The sequence below is a fragment of the Enhydra lutris genome, unplaced genomic scaffold, assembly GCF_002288905.1.
Source record: "Enhydra lutris kenyoni isolate GAN:26980312 unplaced genomic scaffold, ASM228890v2 scaffoldscaffold79, whole genome shotgun sequence".
In the NCBI taxonomy this organism is placed as follows: domain Eukaryota; kingdom Metazoa; phylum Chordata; class Mammalia; order Carnivora; family Mustelidae; genus Enhydra; species Enhydra lutris.
In genome coordinates, this window is record NW_019154163.1 from 7065000 (window position 1) to 7088310 (window position 23311).

At 35.6% G+C, this 23311-nt stretch overlaps 1 protein-coding gene across 4 annotated transcripts in view; it reads left to right on the top strand.

The window, feature by feature from the left end:
- The window catches only part of LOC111160920 (ATP binding cassette subfamily B member 7), a 155675-nt gene that overhangs the window by 79513 nt on the left and 52851 nt on the right, over positions 1–23311 (top strand). For 2 of the 4 annotated variants that reach the window (XM_022524303.1, XM_022524307.1), the window contains exons 2-4: positions 3272–3349; positions 5675–5761; positions 15267–15386. In XM_022524303.1, the coding sequence (XP_022380011.1) occupies positions 3272–3349; positions 5675–5761; positions 15267–15386 (285 nt within the window). The remainder of the gene's footprint in view (positions 1–3271; positions 3350–5674; positions 5762–15266; positions 15387–23311) is intronic. The other 2 variants (XM_022524306.1, XM_022524304.1) reach the window with 2 other exon arrangements.

Sequence of the window (23311 nt, forward strand, 5' to 3'; positions counted from 1 at the left end):
TAAGTGAAAGATCAACAAGGAAATAAAGGCTTTAAATCACACACTAGGGGGCGCCTGGATGGCTCAGTGGGTTAAAGTCTCTGCCTTCGGCTCGGGTCATGATCCCAGGTCCTGGGATCGAGCCCCACATAGGGCTCTCTGCTCAGCAGGGAGCCTGCTTCCTCCTCTCTCTCTGCCTGCTTCTCTGCCTACTTATGATCTCTGTGTGTCAAATAAATTAATAAAATCTTTTTTTAAAAAATGACACACTAGACTATAAAGACATCAGAGATACATTCGGAATATTCCATCCCAAAGCAACTCCTATAAAAGCAGTCAGTCATTCCCATCTCCCTGGTCTCCCATTGCACTCTATGCTCATCCTGCCTGTGACCAAGCATTTCTATCTCTGGTGCACGGCCTTGTTTGGAATCTCCATACCCAGCCGATTCCTGCAGTGCACTCCTGTGTCACTCCTCCTGGAGGAGGAAGAAGTGTTTCTCCCAATATCTGCCACTTGTAGTGTCCCTGCATGAAGAGCAGTGGCCCAGCTGTGCCTCAGATCATGGTTTACAGTAACCCCGAGCTAAGAGCCCACTTCTTGACTCCATCTCTGCAGCTGGCTTCTCCACTCTGATACCTGGGAACGCTGCCTCAGACACACACCCCTGGTCTTTTTCTGACCCTGTGGGTCCTGAGACCACACTGAGAGCTATACCCCCTTGCTTAGCCTCTGGAACAATGTTCCTCTATGGAGCAGACGTCTATAAGTTCCAGTTTTGTGCTCCGTTGGTCTACTGCTTGCTGGGAGCCGGCCTCTCCCTACCGTGGTTTGTCTTCCCGTACATCACCTCACATTCACTTTTCCACATGTCCTACCTTCCAGAAACTGGTTGCTTTTCTGTTCCTAGAATTGCTGCTCTTCTTCTCTTTGATTTCTTGTTGAGTTTGTAGGTGTTCAGAATGGTTTCATAACTAACTAGCTGAACTCCTAGGACCCGATGATATTTAGGTCTCCTGCTCCTTCACCATCTTGCTCCTCCCTCTCTTTCTTTCTGATTCAGTGTTTGAAGGTTATATGTTTCTAGGACTTTATCTATTTCTTCTTGTTTCCCAAGGTTTTCATACTATTCTCTTGTGAGCCTGTATTTCTGTGTTCAGTTATTTCTCCTTAAGTTCTGATTTTGTTTATTTGAGTCATTTCTCTTTTTTCTTGATGAGTCTGTCCTAGGGTTCATCATTTTTTTTTTATCTTCTTATAGAAGCAGCTCCTGGTTTCATTGATCTGTTCTATTGCTTTTTTTTTTAATAGTCTATTTTGCTTTGGGCTTTGCATAGTCTTCTTTTTATAACTCCTTTAGGTTGATTATTTTAGATTTTTCTTGGTTCTTGAAGTAGGCCTCTATTGCTATAAGCTTTCCTCTTAGCAAGGTTTTTGCCTCTCAAAGATTTTATACTCTTGTGTATTCATTTTCCTTTATTTCCATGTGTTTTTTTTATTTCTCTTTGATTTCTTGGTTGACCCATTCCTTGTTTAGTAGCATGTTATTTAGCCTCCATGTGTTTGCATTCTTTTCAAATTGTTCTTCTAATTCCTCCTCATTCATACCATTATGGTCAGAAAACATGCAGGATAATGACTTCAGTCTTTTAGAATTTGTTGAGACTTGTTTTGTGGTCTGTCCTGAAAATATTCCATGAGCATTTAAAACGAATGTGTATTGTGCTATTTTTTTTTTTTTAGAATTTATTTATTTGACAGAGAGAGATCATAAGTAGGCAGAGAGGCAGGCAGAGAGAGAGAGGGAAGCAGGTTCCCTGCTGAGCAGAGAGCCCCATGCGGGGCTCGATCCCAGAACCCTGAGATCATGACCTGAGCCGAAGGCAGAGGCTTAAACCACTGAGCCACCCAGGTGCCCCTATTGTGCTATTTTTGGATGGAATTTTGTGTATATATTATGTATATCATGTGGGATATTCCATAAGGCTATCAGCTGATTTCTCTTTGGAAATATTGCAGTTAATAAGAAAGTGGCATGATATATTTAAAGTGCTGAAAGGAAAAAATCTGCAGCCAAGAATACTTTACCCAGCAAGGTTATCACTCAGGATAGAAGGAGAGATAAAGTTTTTCCCAGATAAACAAAAATTGAAGGAATTCATAACCTTTACACTCACCTTTAAGGAAAAGTAGTGGGAACTCTTTCAGTGGAAAGAAAAGGCCACAGTCAGGAGTAAGAACATTATGAAAGGAAAAAATTTTACAAGTAAATGCAAACATAAAATAAAAATAGTAGATTAATAACTTATAGAACCAGTATGGAGGTTAAATATAAGAATATTCAACTCAGTTATATATTTAAAAATCAAAGGATTGACAAAGGGATGTAAAGTATGGTATCTTACACATAAAATGTGGAGGTGGTAAAAAGTTGAGTACTTTTAGAATGGGTTTGATCTTAAGTGACTACAAACTGAATGTAGACTGCTACACACTTTAGATGTTATATATGAACCTAATGGTAACCACAATTCCCAAACCTGTAGTAGATACACAAAAAATAAAAAGAAAAGAATCCAAGCATAATACTAAAGAATGCCATGAAACCACAAGGGAAGAGAGCAAGAAAAGACCTACAAGACAACTGTAAAACAAGTAACAAAATGGCAATTAAGTACATACCTGTCAATTTATTTAAGTGTAAATGGACTGAATGCTTCAATTAAAAGACATAGGCTGACTGAATTGACAAAATTGTAAGACTCATCTGTATGCTTCCTGTAAGAGACTGCTTTCAGACCTAAAGACATATGTGGATTAATAGTGAAGGTATGGAAAAACATTTATCATGCAAATGAAGTCAAAGGAAAGCTGGGGTAGCCATACTTATAATGGACAAAGTACTCTTTAAAGCAAAGACTGTAACAAGATACAAAGTAGAACACTACGTACTGCTAAAGGGAACAATCCTGATCGAGAATATAACAATTATAAATATCTATGCACCCATCATGGAAGCACCTAAATGTATAAAGCAACTATTAAAAGACATAAAGGAAGAAATGGGTAGTAATACAGTAATAGTAGAGAACATCAACACCCCACTTACATCAGTCAATAAATCAACCAGTCAGAAGGTCAAGAAGGAAATAGTCACCTTCAATGACCAGATTGACCTAAGAGTTGTATACAGGAGAATATAGGAAATCTTTTTTTTTTTTTTTAAGAGGAAATCTTTTAATATTAATCGTTTATTCTGACAATTTTTCCTCCTTTTTTTCTCCTCTACAGATCCCAGAGTCATTAAGACATACTATATGGCAGAGACTGGGAAAAGGCAACTCAAGACAGATATTAGATGTTACTAGGGTAAGATTGAGCAGATACTTCCACATATAACTCAAAAAATTTGTAAGCCCTTTGAGCACTTTAAAATTTATACTACATATTTTGTGTTTCTCATTTCTTTCTAAATACTTTTTATTTTGTGTTCTTGTTAGTAGAAGCAGGGATAGATATCTTGATTGTTTTTCTACCGGAGAACTCTGTCAGACTCTCTTGAGATCAGTGCCAGCTACAGTAACATTTTTAAAATGCTTTTATAAATGTAATGGCAGTTTATTGACACTTAAATTTTCCCCAGTAATTTGTATGTGATATATGGATTACTTGCTGTAAGCTTTTCAAGTAAGTGAAGTTCCTTTACCTTTGAAGAGGTTCGGATGGCAGAGAGTATCAAGGGACTCTAAGCTTATTAGAGCCTCATACTTAGTTTACTTGTTGATAAGGGTTATATTTCATTGTTAATGTAAGTAAAAGACAACTTAAAAATTTTTCAGTGCTCTAAAATTATACAGGCAGTTCTCCAAGATAGAAAAGAGCTAGAAAATTAGAAGATAGCCTAGACCCTGAGTACTTCCTTTATTATTTCTTTTTGATTAGCAGTTATTTGCCATTACAAGGTATAAGACATTGTTCTAATTTATGCAGAGGCTGTAAAAGTGAATTACATTTTAATCTTTTGCTTTGTCAAAGACCTCATCATCTTGTGTGGTATTCATCAGACCCCTTGATATAATTTGTTGCTTAGTCTTTCCGAAAAAAATGTTGCAAGAAGATATTGTCAGACTAAAACTCATATTTTGATGTTTTCCCTTTAAAAATGCTTTAATATTGTTGATCGAAGAATCAGTAACCCATTTATGGCAATTATTTTTTTGTTCTCAACTGGCGTGAATAAGAAGATACTTTTGCCTTTTGTGATTCCATTTTCATGGCTTGGCCCAAAGCTCATGCTGTTATGATTTGGCATCGATACACATTTGTGTTTGTAAAGAGCTTGCCTTTCATTAATTCATTAACTATTATTATGGCTGCTGAAGAAGAATTACTATATGCATTTTTTCATTAAGTATGTTTTAATTGAGGAAAACCTTTAAATATTAGCAAGCTTCAATTTTGAGCCTAATCTTTACTGTTATTATTAAAATATTAACTATTTTATTTTCTCAAATGACTATTATATTTTCTCCAGTAAGACTTTTATGTTTATCTAGTCTAAGAATCAGTCTTAAGACCTTTCTTTTTTTTTTTTAAAGATTTTATTTATCTATTTATTTGACATATCACAGTGGGCAGAGAGGCAGGCAGAAAGAGAGAAGGGAGGAAGCAGGCTCCCCGCTGAGCAGAGAGCCCGATGCGGGGCTCGATTCCAGGACTCTGAGACCATGACCCAAGCCGAAGGCAGAGGCTTTAACCCACTGAGCCACCCAGGCGCCCCCTTAAGACCTTTCTTTTTTTTTTTTTTAAGATTTTATTTATTTATTTGATAGAGAGATCACAAGCAGGCAGAGAGGCAGGCAGAGAGAGAGGGGGGAGGAAGCAGGCTCTCCGCCGAGCAGAGAGCCCGATGCGGGGCTTGATCCCAGGATCCTGGGATCATGACCCGAGCCGAAGGCAGAGGCTTTAACCCACTGAGCCACCCAGGCGCCCCCCCAAGGCCTTTCTTAAAAGTAGGCAAGATGTTTGCATATGTTCAAGGCTAGTTGGGAGATTTATAAATAGCTCTGTTCTATAAGCTTATTCATTAAGCACTGAAATCTACTCTGCTCATGTGCAAGACACTGGTATAGGCCATGGGAGATACAAGAATAAAAGAGTCTGTCTTTAATTTCAAAAAATTTACCGTGTAATAAGAAAGACAAAACATGTATGCATATTACTATAGCATATGACAGACAGACAGGAAGTATTAAAAATACTTGTACAGAAACACACAGAAGCAAGAATAAGGAAAAGAATCAGCTATGTAAAATGAACAATAAAGCAAAAAAAATGTATGCATGTGTAAAGCAAGTGGAATATAATTAGTTAATTGTATGACACATTTTGCTTGCCAGTGATAGAGTAATTGATTACATAGTACTGTAATAGCAAATGACAGTAAGAAAGCTGGTATAAGTCAAGTAGAAGTGTAATAAGTTTTCAATTATTTCAAAAGCTATTTAGAGAAAGTAACTTCTGTATGAGTATTTTTTTTGTGTAAGTTTATCCGTAAGGTGTTTTGCTTTGTTATGCTAAGCTAGAGGCTATGCCTATGAATTTGTATGGGACATTAGATAAAGCTACGTCAGAGTTTTAAAGATCTGAAATTCTGTTATAGCTGATGGACAACTTGGTATCATCTTCAACTAGGGTCTCCAGGCCTGGCCACTGATAGAAAAGAGGACATGTTGGCATGGTCATGCAGGAGGAGGACTCCACACAGACCCAAAAGAAGGGGTAAGAGTGAATAACAAGTAAATGGAAATTCTTATACATGATTATGCTTGCATAGAACACACACACTTTCAAGATTATTATGTTCTGGAATATTTTGATTGACTCCTATAACTATAGCTTTCCTAATACAGAACCTTATGAATTGACCATGGTTATATGGATGACATTCTCTTGGGCTTAAAACAAACAAAAAAATTACATGATTTTCTAAAAACAAAAAAAAGTTATCAACCTAAACATTTTAGTTCTTTATTTAAAATAGCATTGGTTGAGGTTATTTTTTATATAATCCAATCATATAAATAAATAGGTAAATTAGATTTAGCACTTAAAAGCAATTTGTGTGCGTGTGTTTTGAGGTTAACATTTCCCTTTCTCTACACTAAGTTTAGAAAGATCCTAGAATGCCTGGTGGCTTCCTGATAAATCCTCCATTTACCTCATCCATTTATTTAATTATCCATATTATTTTTAAAAAATTTTATTTTAAACCAGTGAGTTAACAGTGTTTCAGGTGTACAATATAGTGATTCAGTGCTTCCCATATATCACCCTGTGCTCATCACAACAAGTGCGTTCGTTAATCCCTATCACCTATTTAACCCATTTCCCCAACCATCTACCCTCTGGTAACCATCAGTTTGTTCTTTATAATTAAGAGTCTGTTTCTTACTTTCTCTTTCTCCCTCTTACTTTTTTCCCTTTTCTTGTTTTGTTTCTTAAATTTAATATGACTGGAATCATGTGGGTATTTGTCTTTTTCTGATTTATTTCACTTAGGATTATACTCTCCAGCTCTGTCCATGTCGTGTCAAATGGCAAGATTTCATTTTTATGGCTTAATAATATTCTTGTGTGTGTGTGTGTGTGTATACACACATACATACATACATACCACATCTTCTTTGTCACTTGATGGACACTTGGGCTACTTCTATGTCTTGGCTATTCTAAATAATACTGTTGTAAGCATGGGGTGCATATATCCTTTTGAATTAGTGTGCTTATATTCCTCGTGTAAATTGCCAGTTGTGAGATTGCCAGATGGCAAAGTAGTTCTATTTTTAACTTTTTGAGGAACCTCCATACTGTTTTCCACAGTGGGCTGCACCACTTTTGTATTCTTAACATTACTAATAAAAATTAATAATGCTACTCAGAAGGTATTTAAATCACCTGTTTACCCAGTCCCTGTAGTAAAAGGGATTGTGAAAAAAGAGTGGCAGTTTCAGTATTTGGAAGCTCTTGTTTTTAAAATAGACAAATTAGGAAATTATTTGTTTTATAATAGAATCTTCAGATTTTTGAAGAATTTTGGTGCTCTACTGCTGTTTAAACTTTTTTACTGTCCTGTTTTTGAAGAATCATATATTAGTAAATTTAGTTCATTCTGTGCTCATTATAAAATGAGTAATGAAGAACTTAAAATAAGGATGACTTTCCAGACTTTGCTTGACATACTTTTTTTATTTTAGCAACAGATCCTTATTGGATATAGTCAGAAGCTAGTAGTATTAAAAGAAAGATTAGCACTTACAAGCAGTCAGAGAGCTTTGGTACAAATCTTGATGTAATCAAAAGTAGTGGAACAGCAATGTGGAATTTTTAAAAATTGGAGGTTTGGGAAGATAATGGAATAATGAATTTCCAGGCTTGTTAAGATGAGTGGACACTTAGACAAATGGACAGGAATACCTGGATGACGTGGAGAGGCTGTTTTCTAGCTCTGATTTTATTCATCATCATGCAGCCTTATGATCTTTATTTGATTTTTCCAATGGACTTCTCTTTGAGATAGGGGACTGATTGGCCATTGTGAATATCATTCAGCTTGTAGTATTTTTTATTATGCTATTAAATTGACTTATGGGTACCAATGCATCTCATATGTACCATAAGCTAGTTTTAGGGCCTTTTCACTGCTAGATAAAGTCTTCATTTGTAGTATTAGACCAACAGAGTATAGAAAAGAAACCTTAAGGTATAGAGAAAGTAACAATAATAGTAAAGTTTTTCCTGACAGTATATCTTTCATCTCCCATCCATAAACCTACTGTATACTTATATCCTCAATAATATTGGAAGGGTTTTCAGTTACTCTTGATTTTTCCATTATACATCTGTTCAACTTGCTTGTCTTTTGACCTAGTTTTTATCAAACCACTGTTATTTCTAACAATATTGAAGTAGTGGTTGAATTTATTCCTTTAATTGTACTTAGCTATCTTTAGCCTGGAGTGAAACAACAATTCTCTTCTCTGGACAGTTTCCACTGTCCACTTGGGTTACTTCCAAATTATCTGTTGCTAAATTGGTTCTTTTGGGAGAAAACATTCAGTCTGTAGTGCACATTTATACAAAACAAATTGAACCCGAAGTTTTTAGTATATATTTTATTTTTCCTCACCACAGATTTTGCCCCAAAGTAGTTTTTATTAACTAGTCCCTTGATGTAAGATTAGAAAATTTCTTGCTATTAGAATCCAAGAATGTCTTTTTTTTTAAAGGTTTTTTTTTAAATTTATTTATTTAACAGACAGAGATCACGAGTAGGCAGAGAGGCAGGCAGAGAGAGAGGTGGAGGCAGGCTCCCTGTGGAGCAGAGAGCCCGATGCGGGGCTTGATCCTAGGACCCTGGGATCATGACCTGAGCTGAAGGCAGAGGCTTAACCCACTGAGCCACCCAGGCGCCCCAAGAATGTCTTTTTTTTTAAGTAATCTCTGCACCCACTATGGGGCTCAAACTTGTGACCCCAAGATCAAGAGTCACATGCTCTACTGACTGAGCCAGGCAGGTACCCCTCAATTCAGGAATGTCTTTTTTTTTTTTTTTAAGATTTTAAAAAAAAATTTATTTGGCAGGGAGAGAGAGAACACAAGCAAAGGGGAGCGGTAGGCAGAGGAAGAAGAAGACTTCCCACTGAGCAGGGAGTCCGATGTAGGGCTTGATCCTAGGACTCTGGGATCATGACCTTGAGCCAAAGGCAGACACTTAACCAACTGAGCCACCCAGGTGTCCTGCAGGAATATCTTTTAAACTAGAATTCTTAGATACATTCCATATCAGTTAAAGAAAAAGTGATTCTGTTACCTTTATCAAATGACCGTTTTCTTTTTTCATACTCTTTTATTTTCTTATCAGAACCCAGTGAGCTGTACACCCTTGGAGGCAGTGGACTCTTGGTGGAAAAAATTGTTCTTGCTTGACAACCTTTTCTGCTGAAAGATACAAAATTACTGACCTGAGAAACAAAACACATATTTAGCTTATTAATAGGCAGTTTTCTTCAATATCTTAAAATTCTACCTAGTGAGCTGCTCCAGAGGTGCTTTGATTTTTTTTTTTTTTGTCCTTTTGTGCCCTATCCACATAGTTACTAGTTATAGGTATTCACTTACAGCACTTATGGCTGTGGAGAATACATCTCTCTCTCTCTCAGGTCATACTGTTGCATTCAGTACTACTGCATATAAACAGTGCAGTTTGTGGCTTTCCACTTATACCCAGTTGGGTCAGAGGCTTCCCGTTTTATTTATGCATTTGTTTTTGGCCCACCGTGCTGTGATTGTGCTCTTTCAGCTCCCTGTATATAAGTAGATATTCCTTCATTATTTCTTTTACCTGCCCAGCCTCATAAGGCTTATGAAACTACATGTTAATACCAAGTAAGTAAATATTTTAAAACCTGTCAGAAGTTATGATGACTTAATAAATCAAGTAATAAGTATATCTCCTGAATATAAGTAACAATTCGTCCTCCTGTGTTTAAGAATAAATTAATTTATTAATTGAATAAATATTTATTGAGCATTATTTCTGATATCAGGTTTCTTTTTGTGGCACCTGCTTTTTTTCTGTCGGCCCACCTTATTTTCACTTTCATCTCCTCTTTGACGGCTCTCTGATGTTATCAAAAGATACAATTTGTTACCATACAGAGATACAGGGAGCCTATTTGAATTCTTTCCTGTATTACCTTTGTGTTTTCTTTCTGAATCCAATTGATTTCCTTTATTATGACAAGCTAATTCCAGTATATATTTGAGACTTTTGTAAAAATATTTATTCCTCATATTAACATAGTACTAGTTTTAATAGGGCTTAAAATGTCAGTTCCACATTTTAAATTTGAAGTTATTTAGCTATAGCAAGAAGGTCTTATTGTGGGGCGCCTGGGTGGCTCAGTGGGTTAAAGCCTCTGCCTTCGGCTCAGGTCATGATCCCAGAGTCCTGGGATCGAGCCCTGCATCGGGCTCTCTGCTCAGCAGGGAGCCTGCTTCCCTCTCTCTCTCTGCCTGCTTCTCTGCCTACTTGTGATCTCTCTCTCTGTCAAATAAATAAATAAAATCTTTAAAAAAAAAAAGAAGGTCTTATTGTATTTATTGTTAGCAAAGAGGAAAATAGATTGAATTCTACTTTTATAAGCCCTTTAATGATATTTCTGTAACATTTAAATTTTGTTATCATGATATGTCATCATAGTTCATTTTTTTAAAAGATTTTATTTATTTATTTGGCAGAGAGAGATCACAAGTAGGCAGAGAAATAGGCAGAGAGAGACAGAGAAGCAGGCTCCCTGCGGAGCAGAGAGCCCGATGCGGGGCTCAATCCCAGGACCCTGAGATCATGCCCTGAGCCGAAGGCAGAGGCTTAAACCACTAAGCCACCCAGGCGCCCCCATAGTTCATTTTTTTAAATAACTTTTAAATTTTACTTATTGTGAAAATGATGAACAGAAAAGTAAAGGAATTTCATGTTTCCTTTTTACATGTAAGTGAGGCTTAAATAAAAATTAATGATATCAAATATTATGATATGATCGCTTCAGGAATTTTGACCCCTGAGAAAGAACTTCCTTTCCTTAAATCATTGTGTTTTTTTTTTTTCCCTATAATACTCCTTACACAGGATGTTTTCAGAAAAGCCAGTTTCTTATCCTCCTCCTTAACCATTTCTTGTATTTTCCACCCTTTCTTTAAGAATGTGATCTTAAAGGGGTATCTATGCTGAAAATATGAAATGAAAAGTAACTTGAAATGAAGGTGATTTTGATTTCGGTCTCAAGCTCATGGCTTTAGATAACCCTTTTGTCTTTCGGGATTACCATTGTCCGTCCAATGTATGAATTGTGGGTATCCACAGTATGATGATTCTGGTGATTTTAAAAGATGGTGTGTGTTTTCAGTATCTGTATTGAGACCTCCAGTATTATTTTACTCTAGTGCAGCAAGAATGAGTTGGTTTGAAATTCTTTAAAAGTGTGCCTCAGCCTCTAATAATATGCCTTTTTGATTTGGGCTCAACTTAAAAAAAGATACTTTTCAAACTTTATAGTGTAGCTAATGTAAAACTGAAGTCATATACTTTATAGCTGAATGGATTCATAATGCATGATTACACAACTTCAGAACCCATTTTGTTAAATGAAATGGTGACATTTTATGCACTATTAAGCCAACTAGAATAATTTTCTTGCTCTTAGCCATAACCTTTGTATCCTTATTGAAAAATTTTGGGGTTTATTGTAGAAGGTTTTGATAGGAGAATATGTTTAGAAAGATATGTAGAAACAGGGCCTTTTGTCATTATTCCATCAAGAAAAACAAGACAGATAAAACTTGTGAAATGGGAAAATGGTTGAAATGCCTCAATTTGTGTTGTAATGCATTAAGTTATATTTATTTAGTAATAGTTTGTTTGGAAAAAGTGAATTTTAAAATTATAGCCTATTCCCATTTTTAAAAATACCTTACTGGTTATGAGAGCATATATGAGTATTTGTGTGTATGAAATAAAACATTGACAACTGTACTTTTGGCATTTCATGTTTTTGCCACCTTATATCTTTAAAGCAGCCAGAATGTAATCCTGTATTTAGTACAATATGAACAGTTTTATTTCTGTTGCTCTTTACTCAGTAAACTGAGACTTAAGCTAGAAAAATAGTTTGCTGAGCTTTGGGGGCAATAACCATAATATAAATCTACCCTGTATAACATAATGTGTTGTCCTGGGTTTCTTATATCTTGACAATTTCCTCCATTCCTTACTGTATAAATCTACTTGAAATTGTGTAACTTTCCTCTCTCAAGGTGAACTAGATTTTTTCTTATATATGAACTACAGAAAATAGAAGCAAGCAAAAAGAATGTAAAAAATTATCAATGATTCCATCTACTCATAGCTACTTATTTTAACACTTTTGGGGGTATTGCTTTCAGACCCATTTGTTTGCATGTGTAAACTCATACACACATCACTTTTTTTAACATGAAAAATAAGTTTTGTACTCTGCTTTTTTCACTTTAGATGTTTCTCTGTCACTACATATATTTCTGAATGGCTATCCTTTGTTGTATACATTCACTGTAAGTTGTTTTTACAGTTCTCCATTATTGATCATTTAGGCTGTTTCCAAATTTTTCCTGTTAAAACAGCATGTGAATAAATGTCCTATAACTAAATTTTTCATTCCTTTATTCAGTGGATACTTGTTGAGAGTACCTACTGTATGTTAGCCACTGTATTGATATTGGGTTAAATGGTACAACAAAGTTACCACTCACAGAATTCTAACAGGAGAGCAGATATTAATCAAATAATCACACTTCTGCATATGTAGTTTATAATCGAATTGGATGCTTTGAAAGGAGGAATACTCACCTGTGAAAGAATACAGCCAGGGATCCTACTGGGGTTAGGGAAGACCTCATTGAAGAAATGCTGCCTGAGCTGGCAGTTAACTAATTGGAAGAGGTTGGAGAGTGAGTTGGTGTTGCACAGAAGGAGATTATTCCAGACAGAATGAATGGTATAATGCAAATGCCCTATGGCAGGAGGGTTTATAGCATATTTGAGGCACTAAAAGAAAAGAAAGCTAGTATGGCATGAACACTGAAAAGTGGTATAAAACATCGCTAGAGATGTAGTCAGGGATCAAGCCAAGCAGAGCCTCACAAGTAATGTTAGGGACTTTGATCTTCATTTTAAGAGTGGTAGGATGCAATGGAAGGGTTTTAAACTATGAGTAATATCTGATTGCAGGGTTTACTAATTGAACAGGGAGCAGAGTGGATACAGAGAAATCATTTAGGAGGGTGTTGCAAGTATTTTAGGTGAGAGGTGACGATAGCTTTGATTAGGTTGATAGTGAAAATAGATTCAAGAAATTTTTATGAGGTAAAATTGATTCAGTTTGGCTCATATTCTTAAGTATTTTTTAAAGTATAAGTTTCCAGAAATGGAATTCTTGACACAAAGGGCAAATTATTTTAAAAATTGATGGTAGATATCAAAATGCTTTCTGGATAGATTGTTTCAGTTTACTTTCCCATTAACTGTGTTAGAATGCCCATTTCAGTGCAACTTCACCATCAATGAGCATTAACTTTTTGGGGGTTTTTTAAATACCTATTCTAGAAAGTGTGTAGATAATTCAGTTTTTTGAACGAAGATTATTTTGCCAACTATAATAACATAGTAGTTTTGGAATGTATATGTACTAATTTTATTTTGACTTTACCAAGTGTGGTTTTGATTCTTAATATTTTGCCTCTAAAAGCTGAAACTAAAACAAAAAGATTTCATGGGCATGTTGCCTCCAAAACTTGAGAGAAAGAAAAATGTAAGATGATTTAGGTCAGATTAAACGTGACAGGCAAATTGTGTTTTTGTTGAAATTTTTAATAATCCAACCTCTGTGCTTTATAATTAATAACAAGACTCCTACTTTCCTAAACCTTGCATTAGAACTCTACTTTATCATGAGTTTTGATTGAGGGCTCCAAACTATTTTAAATAAACATATTGATAAAGAGCCCAAAAGTATATAAAGATTTTGACCACAAAAATGGAAATATTGAAATGTTGATTACATCTTGTATAATGTACTGATAGCTTAATAGATGGGAAATAAATGTATAGTACATGTCCTCTTGCCCCTACTGAATAATTCTTTGACAATATGAGAATGGCTGTAGCTGGAAGTAAAAAATTAAGGGATATAACTCACTTTTAAAAAAGCATTTTATATAGTTTCTTTTTCTCCAGGATAGTTTGAGCTTGAAAGATACTGACCTTAGATTCAGAATAAAAATGATGTTTGCAAATATCTTTTCCCATATCATTTTGGTTTTTTGATGGTTTCCTTCACTGTGCAAAAGCTTTTTATTTTGGTGTAGTCCCAATAGTGTAATTTTCCTTTTGTTACCTTGCCAGAAGAGACATCTAGGAAGATGTTTCTGTGGCTAATGTCAAAGAAATTACTGCTGATGTTTTCTTCTAGGAACTTTATGGTTTCCTGTTTCACATTTAGGTCTTTTATCCATTTTGAATTTATTTTTGTGTATGGTATAAGCAATTCAGTGTCATTCTTTTGTATGTAACTATCCAATTTTCCCAGCACCATGTGTTGAAGAGACTATTTTTCCCCCATTGTATATTCTTGCCTTCTTTGTCTTAGATTAAGTCACCATAGAAGTGTGGGTTTATTTCTGGACCTCTGTTTTCTTCCATTGATTTATGTGTCTGTTTTTGTGCCAGTACCATACTATTTTAATTACTACAGCTTTGTAGTGTATCTTGAAATCTGGGATTATGATAACCTCCAGTTTTGATCTTTTTTTTTTAGTTTTTATTTTAATTCCAGTTAGTTATCATGCCGTGTAATATTAGTTCCAAGTGTATAATATAGTGATTCAGCAATTGCACATATAACCCAGTGCTCATCATGACGGGTACTTTCCCGGATACGCATTACATCTTTCATCCATCTCCCTATTCCCTTCGCCTCTGGTAACCATTAGTTTGATTTTTTTCTAATTAAGAGTCTGTTTCTCTCTCTCTCTTTTTTTCTTTTCTCACATTTGTTTTATTTCTTAAATTCCACATGAGTAAAATCATGTGGTATTAGTCTCTCTCTGACTGACTGACTTCATTTTCATTACACCCTCTAGCTCCATCAGTGTTATTTCAGATGGCAAGATTTCATTCTCTTTATGGCTGAATAATATTCCATTGTGTGTGTGTGTGTGTGTGTATATATATATATACACACACACACACATGTTACTACTTCTTATCCATTCATTAATCAGTGGACAGTTGGGCTGTTTCCATAATTTGGCTATTATAAAGAGTGCTTCTATAAACATAGGGGTGCATATATCCCTTTGAATTAGTGTTTTTGTATTCTTTGGGTAAATACCCAGTAGTGTGATTACTGGATCATAGGGTTCTTCTTCCTTCTCAAGATTGCTTTGGCTATTCAGGGTCTTTTGTGATTCTATACATATTTTAGGATTATTTGTTCTAGTTCTGTGAAAAACATTATTGGTATTTTGATAGGGATTGCATTAACTGTATATTAATTATACTTGAATAAAAAAAGTTAAGTTTGTAATGTTTGCAAATTTTTCTCAAATATGTACATAATCCTACACTATTAAAATGCAGTTATATTTGAAATGACATGTTACTTACTGCTTTTTTTCTCTCTTTCAACAGTTAAAAGATGTTGATACTCGGAAAATCATAAAAGCAATGCTTTCTTATGTGTGGCCCAAAGACAGGCCAGATCTACGAGCTAGAGTTGGCATTTCCTTGGGCTTTTTGGGTGGTGCAAAGGTAAGAATAGGAGAAATTATGCATTGTTTGTTGCGTAACTAAGAAATTGTATGGCATTTTCTAATAACAAAACTTGAGCTGATAAAAGCTACTTTGTGGGGAGCATTATTAACTTTAAGGACCCTTATTTACATAACTCTTTTATGCAGTCAGAAATTTTATGGTAATGCCCAGTTTATCTGTGGATCAGATTTAAGAGCCTCAACTTAATGGAATTCACTCCTGAAACCAGTGTAAGATACAGGATCATTAGTTGTAACAGAGCATTAAGAACTTTATAAAACAATCTCCTCAGAACCCTGTTGGCTCTTTCTTAATGCATATTTCTCATAAGCTTGGTTTTCAGCTCCCAGTAAATTGAAAAGAGAATGAAGACACATTTAGGCACACTGATAGCCATAAGTGGTAAGCAACAATGTGAAGGGGGGGAAAAAAAACCAGGAAGACTTAAAAAAAAAATGCCCACCAAAGCTGGCCTTATTTATTTATTTATTTATTTAATAAACATATAATGTATTTTTAGCCCCAGGGGTACAGGTCTGTGAATCGCCAGGTTTACACACTTCACAGCACTCACCATAGCACATACCCTCCCCAATGTCCATAACCCCACCACCCTCTCCCGACCCCCCTGCCCCTAGCAACCCTCAGTTTGTTTTGTGAGATTAAGAGTCTCTTATGGTTTGTCTCCCTCCCGATCCCATCTTTGTTTTCATTTTCCTATCCCCCAAACCCCCCATGTTGCATCTTCACTTCCTCATATCAGGGAGATCATATGATAGTTGTCTTTCTCCGATTGACTTATTTCGCTAAGCATAATAGCCTCTAATTCCATCCACATTGTCGCAAATGGCAAGATTTCATTTCTTTTGATGGCTGCATAGTATTCCATTGTGTATATATACACCACCTCTTCTTTATCCATTCATCTGTTGATGGACATCTAGGTTCTTTCCATAGTTTGGCTATTGTGGACATTGCTGCTATAAACATTTGGGTGCACATGCCCCTTCGGATCACTACATTTGTATCTTTAGGGTACATACCCAGTAGTGCAATTGCTGGGTCATAGGGTAGGCTCTATTTTCAACTTTTTGAGGAACCTCCATGCTGTTTTCCAGAGTGGTTGCACCAAGCTGGGCATTTTTGTACCACTTAGTATAGGGGTCCTCTATATCCTTTTTTTTTTTTTAAGATTTTATTTATTTGAAAGAGAGAGCATGAGAGGAGAGAGGTCAGCAGGAGAAGCAGCTCCCTGCTGAGCAGGGAGCCTGATGTAGGACTTGAACCCAGGACTCCAGGATCGTGACCTGAGCCGAAGGCAGTTGCTTAACCAACTGAGCCTCCCAGGGGTCCTCTATACCTTAACAGCCTCTTCAGTTTATCTCTGTAATGTGTATAGGACATTTTAATAAGGCATTTATATCGACCCTGAACTTGCAAGGAAAAAAGTGTTATTTTCAATTTACTCAGATTTTAAAGTCAGTGAAGTATATATCTTTAGTTACAATATGTAGTCATGGTACATGTGTAGTCTTTGGAGTCAGAATTCCTGGGCTCTGGCATGTAGTAAAACAAGTGTTAAAATAAAAATAAATTAATTTAGATTTCTATCAAAAATTGTTAAGAAAAAAAAAAGTCTGCTGAAAAGTATAAATGAGGTTTGATTACCACTTTTATGTGTAAGGGTTAATTTATTGTTTTAGAACCCAGGTCATTATCACTTTTTTCTTCTTTATGTCATGTATGTTGCCTTTTATTTACTCATTCTTTTCCATACTCTAAAAATATGTATTATGAACTTGTCATAGGGGTGCCTGGGTGGCTCAGTGGGTTAAGCCTCTGCCTTTGGCTCAGGTCATGATCTCAGGGTCCTGGGTTTGAGCCCCCTGTCGGGCTCTCTGCTCAGTGGGGAGCCTGCTTCCCCCTCTCTCTGCCTGCCTCTCAGCCTACTTGTGATCTCTTTCTTTGTCAAATAAGTAAATAAAATCTTAAAAAAAAAAAAAAAAAGAACCTGTCATACAAAGGACTGTTCTTGGCCCTGCAGAGTATTCAAACATAAATAAAGCATATTTCCTCTCTCAAATCATATGGGATAAGACAAGTTATATTTTATTGCTGTAATGCAAGGTAGGTCATAAATGATTTAAAAGTACCATTCACATATTGCGTGATTTCAAAGGAAAAAACCACCAAGATGGGGAATCTGGAAAGGTTTCACAGAGGAGGTGATGTCTGAGATAGTCTTGGATTGAGGTGGGATTGTTATAGGTATAGGAGTAACGTGGACAGGATAAGAGAGGACATATAGTGTGTGTGGAGTAGTAAATAGTCCAGCTTTGCTCTAGTGAGGGGGTAATATTTCAGAGAAACTAGAAGTAACCTTGGAAAGATAGATGTAATTCCTAATGTGAAATACTTTAAGTGTGAAACAAAAATTTAATTATGTTGGAACTAGGAAGATTTATTTTGAATAGAAGAGTAGTAAGGTTAGAGCTATACCTTGGGAAATTAATCTGATCCTGTTGTATAAGATGGATTATGGGGTAAGAGAACTAAAATAGGGATACCATTTATTTTCATTTCATGTATTCATTTAGCCAATATTTACTGACCAGTTATGAGGCTGATGTAATAATCTAGATTAGAAGTAATAGCACTTTTTACTGGACTAGTGGTAGAAATGGTAATATGGAGGAAAAAGATTCCAGAGATACTGTGAGGTAAGAGAAGTAGAATCAACAAGACTTAGAAATGGATCAGATATTAGAAGTAAAAGAGAAATAGAATTCAAAGTTGATGCCAAGGATAAGAGAAGAAAAATGCTTTTAACAGGAGTATGTAGGAAGTTAGGAGGTCTTATTTGGGAAGATGAAAATTTTGGTTTGGGCCAAGTCAAGTTTGAGATGCTAATGGAATGTTGAGACAGAATATTTAGCTGATAATATAAAATGCAAGACAAGTTTAGGAAGGAACCCCAGGCTAGAGAGATTAAGAGGTAATGGGGGGCTGGGGGAAGAGGTAGAACAATGCAAATTAGTTCACCAAGGAATAGAGCAGAAATAGAAGATGACTGCAGACAAAACTTGTGATAAATTGTGCTCCTGTAGAGTAATAAACAGTAATGGAAACAGGAAAGGAGTGATTGGAGAGGAGTAGAATAATTCAGTCCAACTTATTCGTTGTCTTTTCTTCTTTCTCATGTATTGGTTCTGTTGAGTACTTCTCCCAATGAACCAGACCCCTTCCCTCGAAGAAGACTAAATCAAGATACTAAACAACAGGCCAAGAATTCATACTTTATTCTCTTTGTTTAAGCTGAACATAGAGGATAATATTATAAATCTAGTTTTGGTAGCTAATGTTGAAATTCTTTTAACTCTTACATTTTTAGCACTGTACTGGTTGCTGAATTATCTTTTACCTACAAATTACTTAAGGATAAAGATTATAATGAGCTCTTGTGCAAGGCAGAATTAGTAAATTGGCCTTTATTCTTTATTAGCTGAATGAAAGTACTTTGTTGACAAGTTAAAGGCAGATTGTTTTCTGGACTTTCTTTTGAATTAAAGAGAACAGGTTAGAACATGATTAATTAAGTCAGTCAAAGGGAGGAGTATTAAATAATGACATTTGTATTAGATTTTATTTTTGCAGTGAATTTCAGTTGTTCAAAATACAGACTTGCTTGGTGACAGGTCAATGTCAGGTATAAAAAGTAGGTCAAGGTAACTTTCTTATTAACTAAAATATTTTTAGAAGGTTAATATTTGATTCTTCTCTCAATAAATACTGAACACTGTTAGAATGGATAGTGATGTACTAACCTCATATAAACTAATGACAAGAAAACAGAAATGAATATAGAAGAATCAGTCCTTACAAAGTATGTTTGATTCCTTTTGAGTCAGGAAAAAAATTACCTGATGTTATAATGATTGCATGCTTGTACTTTCAGAACATATTTAAAAAAAAAAACAGTTTACTTTTCACTAGATAGGAACTAGACCATAGAATAACTTTTGGAATATACAGTAGTAGCATTTAACCATTCCTAACATCATTTTTCTAGCTTTTCTACTGTCCTCACTTTAAAGTGATTATTACTCTCCCAATCTTTAAAACCTGGACATTGTTTAATTTTGGTAGTATTGTTGGCATGATTTATATTTCCTGTGTAAAGATAGATTGTTATTCATTTCATTTTTCGGCTTCCTCAGTTTAAAAGTGATTATTACTCTCCCAATCTTTTTTTTTTAAGATTTTTATTTATTTATTTGACAGAGAGAGATCACAAGTAGATGGAGAGGCAGGCAGAGAGAGAGAGAGGGAAACAGGCTCCATGCTGAGCAGAGAGCCCGATGCGGAACTCGATCCCAGGACCCTGAGATCATGACCTGAGCCAAAGGCAGCGGCTTAACCCACTGAGCCACCCAGGCACCCAACTCTCCCGATCTTTAAAACCTGGTCATTGTTTCATTTTGGTAGTATTGTAGGTGTGATTTATACTTGGTATGCAAAGATGGATTGTTATCCCTTTCATTTGTTGGCTTCCTATATTTTTTTCCAACTTACATGCTTCAGCATGTAAGTACTTTGGACCAGTCTATTCCCCTTTACACTCTGGTCTTCCCTACCTCCTCCACATACTTGTGGGAATCTTAGGAGAGGGTTCAGGAATCTTCTCAGCTATAAATGAATGCCACCCAGCCATCTGAGCAGTATGTGGTGGTTTCATAGCAAGGCCAGAAGCATCCATGAGGGAGAAGGAAGACAGAAAGAGAGAAATGTCAAATGAGAAGAAGGAAAAGAGAGGATTTCATACTTAACATATGGGGCCATAGCATACCATCTGCTTACTTGTCTATTAATGCCCTTTTCATTCTGAAGGTCTTAAGGCTATCATTGTCTCCAGTAAAGATTTTTTAAGATAAACTGTATTATGTAAAGATGCCTTGCAGCCCAGAGAAGGCCAAGAAGGATGGGTTGGTATTTCTTCTGAGTTGCAGAAATTCTATTTTTAATATGTTGGAGTCCTGTATGAGATGTATTTTGGGGGTTCTGCTGCCAAGAGAGAGACAGAGATAGAGACAAACAGAGATAGAACAGTATTTGCCTTCATTCCTTAATCCCTACAAATCATATGCAGTGCCTTTTCTTACCATCCACACATATATCCTAGGAGTATCACGTTATCATTCATCTGGGGGTTTTGAGATCTAAGGATTTTTTTAAATTTAACCTTTCTATTAGTATTTCACATATAGCTGTGCCAGGATTTAAGGAAAATATAAAACATATTAACTAAAGTCATCTGTTTTCATAAAGTAAGTGTTTCTTTTAATGTTATAAAAAGTCAGTTATATGGTTTCACTTACTTTTGGAGCATAAGGAATAACATGGAGGACATTGGGAAAAGGAGAGGAGAAGGGAGTTTGGGTAAATTGGAGGGGTAGACGAACCATGAGAGACTGTGGACCCTGAGAAACAAACTGAGGGTTTTGGAGGGGTAGGGGTTGGGTGAGCCTGGTGGTGGGTATTAAGGAGGGCACATACTGCATGAAGCACTGGGTGTGATGCATAAACAATGAATCTTGGAACACTGAAAAAATAAAGTTAAAAAATTAAAAAAAATGCAAGAGGCCAGGGGAAAAAAAGTTTATTCATATTCTCTAATCAGCACCACCTTTGGAACCACTTTGTTGACAGAGAACTTGGGGAGCACAGAACATTAAAGTATCAAGTACAAAAAGATATCTCAATTGAAAACCTGTTTCAAATGAAAATAAGCTTCATTTAAAATTATAAAATAATTCCAAGGGAGAGGGCATTTTATAAAAAATATAATTGATAATCCCTTTTCTTCAAGAATGCATCTATAATATAAAGTATGGAATAATAAATGTGTTTTAGTCCATTTACACTGCTATAAAAAACTCTGTAAACTATGTGGCTCATAGATGGCTGTCTTTTTGTTGTAATCTACATGATGTAAGAGGTAAGAAGGGTCTTTGGTGACTTTTTTATAAGGGCACTAATTCCATAAGGGCCTGATCACCTCTTAAAGGCCCCGCTTCCAGTATCATCACTCTGGGGGTTAAGATTCAACATGTGAATTTGGCAGGGGGACATTCAGGTCATAGAAATATTTATTGAGCAACATTTGTTGAGTGACTGTTAGGTACAAGATACTATTCTAGGCAGCTGGGAATACAAAAATGAATAAAATATGGGCCTTGCCCTCCCTCCTGGAATTGCAGTGTACTGGAGAAAAATACACAAATAATGATTATGATAATAATCATTATTATGTATGTATATTATATGTATGTATATTATGTATGTATTATATGTATGTATAATATATACATACATATATGTATATATAACATAATTACATATGTTATATATATTTCTAAATATATATAACATAAATATGCAAAGGGAATCACAAATGAAGATATATGGGAGTTCCAACAATTGGGCATTTGAGAAGGGCTCCAAGGAAGAGCTAGAGATTTCCAGTAACTACTGTCTTGCCATATGTAACTTTAAAAGATTCATGCACTTTTTGCTTAACTTTGATTCTTTAAAAATTTTCTGAGAAACACTTTTTAGAATGAAACAATGCTACCTAAAGCCTTTAGTTGAGAACCATTATTTATATCCTGGAGTATCTTTTTTTAAGTAAAAGACTTTACATTTTAGAGAAGTTTTAGGCTTACCAAAAATTTGAACAGTAAGAACAGAGAATTCCTATATATCCCCCCCTTAACCCCACTCACTTTCTTCTATTACTAACATCTTGCATTAATATGGTATAGTTGTTAAAATTGATGAACCGATTATTTAAAAATACATTATTCTTATTAGCTAAGTTCATAGTATACGTTAGGATTCACTCTTTGTGTCGGGCACTTATTACAGGTTTGGGGAAATGCATAGTGTCATGTATCCACCGTAAAGTATCACTGCCCTAAAAATCCAATGCATTCCACTTATTCATTTCTCCATCCTCCCAGATCCCTAAAAAACCATTGATCATTTTACTATCTCTGTTGTTTTGCCCATTTCCATAATGTCATATAGTTGGAATCGTACAGAATGTAGCTCTTACAGCCTGGCTTTTTTCACTTAACAATATGCATTTCAGAGTCATTTGTGTCTTATTTTAATGACTTGATAGTTTATTTCTTTTTATTGCTGAAAGACATTCCATTATGTGGACATACCGTATAGTGTGTATATCCACTGACCTTTTGAAAGACATTTTGGTTGCTTCCAGATTTTGTCATACTGCACTAAACCTTTGTGTGCAAGATTTTTGTGTGATATAAGTTTTCAGCTCATTTGGGTAATTACTAAAGAGTGCAATTGCTAGGTAATATGTTAAGACTATGTTTAGTTTGTGAGAAACTCCCAAACTGTCTTCCAAAGTGGCTGCACCATTCTGCATTCCCACCAGCATTGGATAAGAGAGTTTCTGTTGCCCCATATCCTTGTCAGTATTTGGTGTTACCAATGTTCTGGATTTTATAATCTTTCAAATGGGTGTGTAATGCTACCCCATTTTTGTTCTAATTTGATGCTGCCTAATGAAATACGATATTGTGCATATTTTCATATGCTTACTGATCATCTGTATATCTTGCTTGATGAGATGCCTGTTAAGTCTTTTGCCCATTTTTAAATTGGGTTATTCATTTTCTTATTGTTGAGTTTTTTTTTTTTTTTTAAATTTTGTTTATTTATTTATTTATTTGACAGATCACAAGTAGGCAGAGAGGCAGGCAGAGAGAGAGGAGGAAGCAGGCTCCCTGCTGAGCAGAGAGCCCGATGCGGGCCTCGATCCCAGGACCCTGAGATCATGACCTGAGCTGAAGGCAGAGGCTTAACCCACTGAGCCACCCAGGCGCCCCTTATTT